Genomic DNA, 9,154 nt, shown 5'->3' with positions numbered 1-9,154 from the left:
AATTCTTATGGCCATTAGTTAGATTATTATTTTTTTAAGATTTATCCACATCAAAACACATCGACTTCGCAGTGATTCCAAAATCTGTTGGAAATAGATTGATTCTATTCCTATGAATTTTGATATTTTTTTTACAAAACCAACAAATGAAACACATGTTGTGATTATTTATCATTAGTTTGAATAATTAGTTTCCATTAGTTGAATTATCAAATATTTTAGTAGATAGACATGTATCAACATTTTCCAGAACTTTCATTCGTCCTCGGAGGACATCAAGAAAAAAAGGTAATTAGTTCCATCTATGTCGATTGTAGTGAAACAATAGCTAAGCCTTGAACTAAAGGAATTCAGTATTAACTGTTGGAATTCAGTACAAACTACCAACCCTCCTATCCTCTTGTGTTTTCAAGATCCCAGACGACCTTTCCAACAAAAGCTACGAAAGTAGTAGATCCACATTGGGCATAGGAGAAAGATGAAAAACGACCTATGGTGCTCAGCATTTTCAGCTCTCTTCAATCTCAAAGCAACCTTTTCAGGCCCATTCCCTAACGATCCCATCTGCATGGTTCCTCGTCCTCATCTATCGGCATCAAACGGATTTGCATGCATGGAAAAGTGGTGTAGCCTTGTTATCGCCGGTTTCTTCTTATCCGCCAGTCATAGAGACGCACCCTTGACTTCCACTCCGACGAAGACGAGAGGAAAACACAACACAATGCAGCTTCCGATGCTAACGAAGGATTTAATAATGTTAAACAACGGGTTTTATGTACGCTTTGTACGACATGCAAAAAAGATTGTGTAATAAATTTAATCTAACAACAGTACGTTTTTCTGTGTTCAGTTTTCGCCGGTTCTCTAGCCCTTGCCCGTCTTCGTCGGCTCCTCACCCCCACCAACTGGAACGGGAGCAGGTTTCCTTAGTTGTTGCAACCAGCTACAATTTGTGTTCCATTGGCAGTGCACACAACTAACTAAACTGCCAGGCTAGTCAGAGATCACACAGAAATAGCTTAAATTTTCCCACAAGGGATCACTCCTAGATAACGAGGTCTTACAGATAGAAGAAACATTTTGAACATTTTTTATGAAACTATTTGTTTTGAGTTCTGTTTTATTTATTTGTTGTGATTATTGGTTAAAAAGTTTTGAACACCTATGATAGCCATAAAAATCTATAGCTATTAAAGAGCTTCACAAGGTATAGGGGAGGTTGCAGCCCTTTATGGAGGGAGGAAAGTAAAGCTCAACGTGATTCTCCAAAGGTGTTGCACCTCGACATATCACGGGTCGGCACGCTGTCCCACCAATTGCCTTAATAGTGGAATGACTTCAGGTTAGCACACTTGTTAACTTTTTGTCAACAGCAGCGCATCACGAGGTGGCAAGGCACGAGAATTCCGAACAGAGGATCCAAGTACATGGTCTTGCATCATGTTTCTATTGTATATCATGACCTAATGAGGTTATAACACGATGATACTCTTATGTCCAGACTCAATGGAAACCTACAAAATTTCCAAACCCGTAAATTGCCTAGATCTAACAGAGAATTGCACTCAGTCACTTCCAGCATGATTTTATCTGGTAATCGAACTTTTTTTCCGTTAAGCTGAGGAAGTCTCAGTTGGGTAAACATTATTCGTACACAGGTGGTTAGCTCATCAAGTGGAATCGAATGGTATATGAGACAATACTTTGCATGATATTCTCTATTGGATTCAACAATTCTGAACATATCGGGTTGGTGCTGAACTCAATTTGAAGATTCAAAAAACACCTAAACAATGTTTAAAAAAATAACATCGTTATGCTATAGTATAGGTAGTGAGAAGATTAAGATTGTATTAGATGAAGCTATTAGTATTTTACAAAAGTTTTGGAATATTTTCCCTAATTCCATTTAATGTTTTGCAATGAAATACGTAATATATGAACGAACTAGTCGTACTGCAGTCAGTAACATATGTACTAACTAGTTGAGTTGCGGTAGCCGGGTGGCGTATGGGAGACCAGCACAGCCCAAGGACTTCATAAGCATATACATATTGTATGATCCCGGAAAGGTATTTAATATCGAATTCAAAGTTGGATTGTTGTAAAGTTTTTTTTTCGGCTAGAATAGCGTGGGTTGATGATTGAGTTTACATGATGCTCCGCTTTTTAATGGCACTTTGAGTTAGTGGATAGAAACGTCCAGTTCACGTTCATGTCAAGTACTTCGTTCAATTCACTTGAACCTTGCATCCCTAACTTGAAAGAGAATATGATACTATAACAAATGGAGTTTCCTTTCTTTGGATCTCGTTACATACATGTGTGTAGTTTTTGGTAAGTTTTACTATTTTCGAAACAGGTTGGATGGACTGCATACAATGCACGCATCAATAGTTTTCATGTCAGCAGAAATTAATATTTGAATACTGAAACGATGTGACTTCTTGGTAGCTCTTTGGGCCACATGAACATCGGACGGTGTGTTTTTATGTTCGAAAGTACCTACTTATTAACTATTCACTCAATGAGGAAAGATCCAGAAGATCCATTAATTACGTAACGCAAAAATTGCCCATTTGCCCACTTTTAGTATGAAGCATCTAACATTTTTGTATAAATTGTCACACCTCGGGCAACCCTCCTCCCCACTTGCTATGACTGCTTCAAACATCCTCTAGAGTCGTCATTGGCAGGTAATGTTTCCTGACTATTATGACTAATCTCATTTGGAGAATTAAACTGAAATTAAACTCAAAAGTGACATCATCGAATAACCCTGCTCGCAGAGAGAGCTTAATTTTGGCAGATATCGAATCATTTTGCATCGATGCCTTATGGCTTTCAATGATGTATAATAAGATAGGGAAATGACGGCTTTGGCAGGTGTTGTTCTATTATTGTCAGGGGGATTTTTATGACTGATTATGCTCAAATTTGGCCTAAACATTCTTTGGTCGACATTTGGTCGACAAAAACCCCCCTGACAATAATAGAACAAAACCTGCCAAAGCCGTCTTTCCCCCTAGTTGAAATTATTCTCACATTTGTAAAATTGTCGTGTATGAGCCAGTGATTGGGTCTCCAGTAGCCTTGGGTGCAAAGGCGTAGGATTGTCGATCCGGAGATGGCGAGCTCTATTTTCGGTCTACGATGTTTTTGGGTTGGAAACATTTTCGACTTTCTGGACATTGCACTTGCCACACAAGATAAATACTCATGCAGTGGAGGGCAAATGCTTTTTTTTATCCATTGCATTTATTTGACAGGCTCAGGCGTGTATAACACTTAACGGAGCCGTGACTCTTTATGATATTTACAATCTATATCATTATTATTAACAGTTAGTGAGGGGAAAGAGACATTGACCAAGATACTCGTGGCGACTCAAGGTTAGATTGCGTAATTTCATTACGGACAAGGTAGGGATTTTGGTTTGAGGTATTTCAGCTGCTCATCCGGGTATTTGACGTCAAAAACGTTGTAGTGTACCGTCGTGCTCGAGTTGCCGGGCAAAAGCTAATAGAATACTAAGTTGAAAAGCAGGCCAAGTTCCAGTTGTAGAGCTATTGAAAAAGAAAAAGAGGAGTCAGTGATGAATTCAATTCAACTTTCCTCTGCAATAACTTGCAATGCGATATGTAATATGTACGATTATGATTGAACAGATCTATATTTGAACATTGTTTGCATTCTTTTATACGATATGTGGTTTCATCGAAGAAGATTTTAATACTTAAATAGAGCTGAAGAATCTGAAACGAAAAAAATAGATAAAAAAAATCATTGGCAAAACTTTAGGTCTACTAGTAAATTAGTTTGAATCAGCTTACTTCAGAGCATCAAACAAGTTATTTTTAATCTCAGCATAACCAGTATAGGAGCCTAATTATTAGGTGGTATAAGAAACAGCTTTTATTAGAAAGATTTTTGCTTTTCCCGCTATCGGCTCTGCATGGTGAATTGGTGGTGTCTGTTTGTGTGTATGTGTACAAAAATCTGAGATTCGCTTTTTCGATTTTTTAGTAGATATTTATAAAGGTTGATTATTTCTTTATTTTTTCGGCCTTCCAACAAGCACAGGAATCAGTCTTGAGAATAATCAACGTCATGAAACTTATGTTTTTCCATTCTCAGGCTACTTTGAATTGAAAACCCTTGTTATGCCAATGAAAACAAAGTAGTTATGCATGACAACCGATGAATATCAAATAGTCAACTGATAACTTGTCAAAAGCCTTTGAGGTTCATTTATTAACACATAGTCATATTCATTTTGATTTTGAAAACGTCAAATTGAATTTCGTTCTGAAACAAGTGAATATCGATTTCAGTTTTTATTGTTGTTTAGTTGTGACAGCGTTATCAAGTATCGTTTGCTTGGATTCTATATGGGTCCGAGCTCGAAAAAACCGGTTTAGAAGGATTCACTTCATTGTATCATATAGCACAAAAATGTGTAAGAATACAGCTGAGGGCTTTGCTCGCCACAAGTCCTTTGTATCCAAATATGGCAAACGAGCATTTTAAAATGCCATAGCTCTTCAACCTAGCAATTTATGTCAGAAAGATGAACGTAAATAGAAGACAACGTAAGGTAATTGAAAACGCACTAATCGAACAGAACGTAAAATGCACTTACTCGACCGTGTTAACGAAAAACAAAAAGGAATAAACACCTCTACTTCACTACCTCGGTAGTCCATATATGGTGGTTGATATGCGCTCTCGCTATAGAAATTGAGTTACAGCAGGTGGGTTGACTTTTGGGAATGGTGTAGAATATGGGAATATGGAAATATAAGCCGCTTCCTATTAATACAGAAAAGTAAGGTATACAATAATCAGCAGACAATACAATTCTAGCGAGAAAGTCCAAAAATTGTTTCGTTTTCAGATGGAGCCAACGATTGTTGAGCGAAAATTTCAACAAGGAGTTTACAAAAAATACTTCGAACAACGCGAAAAACTAATTAAATGGTCATATCAGTCTTTAAAAAAAGCCTTTTCTAGACTGTAGAAAGAATGAGAATTAATAGTATATTTATTTATTTCATTGTAATTTTTAAAAATTATTTTGTTGTAGATATTTTATTTATTTGAAAACTAAACATTTATTTCTAGAATTATTAACAACAAAAAGAAAATCAGGAATGCACTTGGTTTGCTTGCTTCAGATCCGTCAGTGGCATGGAAAATTACGTTGCGATGTCCATGTCCTCCCAATTTATGGAAGAACAAACCTTCTCAAATATATCCCGGTTGAGTTTTAAAAATAAAATGTCCTCCAATGTATATTGGCCTAATCCAATTCTGTGGGATGTCAGAACCAAAGGCAATGCACTGAATGCTCTCTCCACCGAAACTTGATTTGACGGCGTGGCTAAGACAACCATGGCCACTTCGAAAAGCTCTGGGTGAGTTTCTTTACGTTTCATCCAGTGCTTGAAGACATCGTACGTATGATCCTGACGTGGTTCTGCTTCTACCGCCTTCAGTTGCTGCACAAACGATGAATCAGCACATCCGCTTCCGCTTTTAGATAAAGAACCGCCGAGAAGCTCGGTTAAGAAGTCATCAAACTGAGAACTACAGTTCGCATCATTATTTGTAGCTGTTGCAAAACCAGCCGACGGTTTCAGCTTGCGAATTCTATTCCACGTATCCTTGATGCAGTTCTAAATGAATATAAACAATTCAATATTACTCAATCGACTTTCAAATAGTTATGTAGAAATTTGAGACAAAATATAAACACCATGGTGAATAACCATCCGTCTCCATTCACTCTTGGTATGTACAGTGGTTAGGCAAAAAGTTGAAATAGGCAAAATTTTCTGGAAACTCAAAATCAGCATAGAATCATAGAATCAGCACCTTGCATAGAATAGTCTGATTTTGATAAAAACGGGACTATCTGACGCGTACACTGACGTATACCTAGTGGATTTTCGATCTGCAGCCAGCATTGGTCGGCATATTAGTTCTAGTTTCTAGGGAAAGCATAAAACATGATAAAAGTAAACGTCACATAAACATACACATACACATTGACATACACTCGAAAAACCCGGAACATCTCCGGTGGCCAAGGGCCAATCTGAGGTTTTGGATGGGGATGGGGATAGAACACTAAAAGAGTATCCGCGTCCGATGGTCCTGGTTTTATCAAAATCGGATTATTCTAAGCAAAACTATGCCGAATTTTAGAATTTTATTCTTTCAACATTTGGTGATTTCCTCTTTATAGATCTAATTATATTATATAAGTAGCGCTCTGTACCTTTCATTTCGTGTAAAGGTGCAATGAAGTAAGTATACGGATCTTTTTATGATCAGAAATGAAAAAGGCAGTCTTCTAGCTGAGGAAGTATTCTATGAAGTCAATGGAATTTGTTTGTTGGGGCGAGAAACCACTGCGTCCACTAATTGAACTTTTGTGGTAAACATGTTTTCATATAAATGGCGATTTCTATTGTAATTTCCATATAAACTTCAAATTGTGGGTGCTCAGTCAAATAATAACCAAATAAGCTAAAAATTTAGATTATTAAAACCACAAAAATTAACGTTTAAGCGCAGAGGAGGGAAAATGTCAAAATTTGAATCCCTCTAATGAGTATTCCCAATTTCAATTCAAAGTTAATCACGCTATAAAATTTAAAAAGTTGCCGATTATTCTTTTTGTATAAAATAGTGAGTAATGTTATGAAAGGCTATGATTAATCCTCGACACACTGTTTATCATTAGTTTTGCAACTAATATCAAAGTAGATTCATGAGGGTGTTTAAATCAAACTGAAAAATGTTACGTAGTCGTGAAAGATTGCAGACATATGTAATTGCTAAAACATATTCTAATTGTATTTTTTGAAAATATTGCATAAAACATGAAATATTGCTTTTGAAATATTGCATAAAATATGTTTCTGGGTGTATGCGTCATCGAAATATTTTTTTATAGATTCGATTACATGCGTGAGTGATTCAAACTTTGCCTTTTTTGCTTTCCGATGCTTAAACGATTGCATTTGCCATTTTAATAATCCTCCTATTTTTTTTAGCAAATTTAGATGTAATTTGATTTGAAGTTTGTATGAAAATTACTTTGAAAATGAACCCTTATGTGACAGTCCGTTTCGTAAGGTGGCCCATGAACTATTTGAATGTAATCAACACGTTGACTATATAGAATTCTTTCTAAGCTGAAAGTCCCAAATAAAATCACTGAGCATATGAAATAAATAATAATAATAAATGGAATTTGAAAAATCAGCGAAAAATACCTGAATATATAGCTTTTCTTCGTCGTTAAAAAGTTTGGAATTGAGGTAATTCAGACGGGGGTCAATATAGAGTGCCATTTGGAATGCCTGCGATGTTTTTAACATAGCCAAGCGATCTGTCAGTGCCTTGGTTAGTCACTGGGCGAAAGGATTGGCGAACATGTTTCGTACTTTGTTCATCGTCATCAGCCACGATATATAGAAATCACACAACGAAACATGACATTCTTGCATTTTCTTCGTGCAGATATACAGATGCTCGAAAGCCTGAATGTAATGTTCAATGAACTCCCAACTTTTAGGTGTTAGTTCTGTAAATCAAAATTCAATAAAAAGTTAAACGAATTGAGAAACAATTAAAACCCTAACTTACCGAGCTCAGAGAACTGATGTCCTAGTTGTGCGAAGAAATCCTTTTGACTGCGGAAGCTGTTAAGCATTTTGTATATTGCACCCCATCGAGTAGGTCCCCAAACCGGTAGAAAGCTCGCTTTTTGTTGATCAAAATGAATTCTATATTTGATTCCCTTGTATTTTTCGCAATAGCTGTAATTTTTTTGATGGACTCATCGGTTTTGTCTACAACATCAAGGATGGCAAGTTGAAGAGTGTGAACCGAGCACCGCACTAAATTTAGTTGGTCCTGAAATTAGAATGAAAGCTGATCAGTTAGTCTCTGGGATTTATCGCTTCCGGTCGCAGTTTCGATTTCCATCTTGATTTCGGACTCGTCAACGGTTATGGCCACAGTTTCAAATTCATCATTGTCATCATCAGACAGGAATTGCTGAGTGGCGACAAACATGTCAAATTCCTGCTTCAACTTCTTCACCGCTGCCAACATGTTTGCTCCGTTATCAACGGTTACGGAGAATATCTGGTCAACGGTTACTTCATATTTCTGCAGAAGCTCCAAAATTTCCGTTTTTAGGAAAGCTGCCGTCTGGCGTTCTTTCACCTCTATCATACCTGAAAGCACGCAAGTATATATTAATATACGGATATGCATTACAATAAAGAATATTATATAACACTATATGTGATTCTAACCTAGCGTTCGAATTACAATATTGCCATCCATGACATATTGCACATTTATTCCCAGAACGTGTCTGTTGTATCTGGAAGCGGAATCGACTTTCAGTGAAATCAGCCTGTTTTTCAGTTCTCCTGCTAGATCTGCACGAACCCGGTTAGCTGTGACATGTATCAAAGACTTGAGTTTACTTCTGTTCAGTGTTATACCCAGAGCTGCGGTGATAGGATCGATGAGCTGTTTCATGCCTTCCCACTCGACGCATGCCAGCGGAAGGTTGTTGTGTGTGGTCAATTTGACCAAAGACTCCAATAATAATTGCTTATCGATGGCAACTGGCCGCTTGGGAATGACTCTTGCTTTGTTGACGTTACTAATCGGATGGTTAGTCAGTCCGTGCTTCTTGGCCGTATTAGCGTGTTGTGAGCGAAAATGTCGTATGAAATTACCGACGTCACATGTCGCCTGAGTGTAGCTGCATCCACTAGTTTCATCTATGCGACAGATACCCTGGTTTCCATTCCGCTCGATGAAAACAAGTGCAATTTCTTGAAGGGTCCGCTTATTCTCATTTCGGCGTTTTTGCCCATGTTGGAAAGTCGATGATGACGATCCTGGTTGTTCCATGGTTCAGAAATTAGAAATACTCATATACTGCTGATGAAAATCGTCTTGCTTTGATTGAATATCAAATCTTACCATGACGACGAATTGCATGAACCGCATTTCAACACAGATTCATTTTTCATGGCAAACATAGTTCATCTGTTGTTGACAGATATAAAATAGACCCATTTGTCGTAGTCATGCAAAAGTTGGTAGGCACGGTGTT

General features: G+C 37.3%; 1 protein-coding gene across 1 annotated transcript; it reads right to left on the bottom strand.

Moving 5' to 3' along the window:
- Nucleotides 1–5,172: 5,172 nt before the first annotated feature.
- LOC134210205 (uncharacterized) lies at nucleotides 5,173–8,949 on the bottom strand. The gene is given in 4 exon segments (XM_062686242.1): nucleotides 5,173–5,678; nucleotides 7,287–7,598; nucleotides 8,140–8,255; nucleotides 8,337–8,949. Coding segments are annotated over 4 exon segments (1,521 nt in total). The 3' UTR covers nucleotides 5,173–5,198.
- Nucleotides 8,950–9,154: the final 205 nt, after the last annotated feature.

Source organism: Armigeres subalbatus, chromosome 2 (assembly GCF_024139115.2).
Source record: "Armigeres subalbatus isolate Guangzhou_Male chromosome 2, GZ_Asu_2, whole genome shotgun sequence".
Taxonomy (NCBI): domain Eukaryota; kingdom Metazoa; phylum Arthropoda; class Insecta; order Diptera; family Culicidae; genus Armigeres; species Armigeres subalbatus.
The sequence above is the reverse complement of the archived record's forward strand: the minus strand, read 5'-3'. Positions and strand labels throughout refer to the sequence as shown.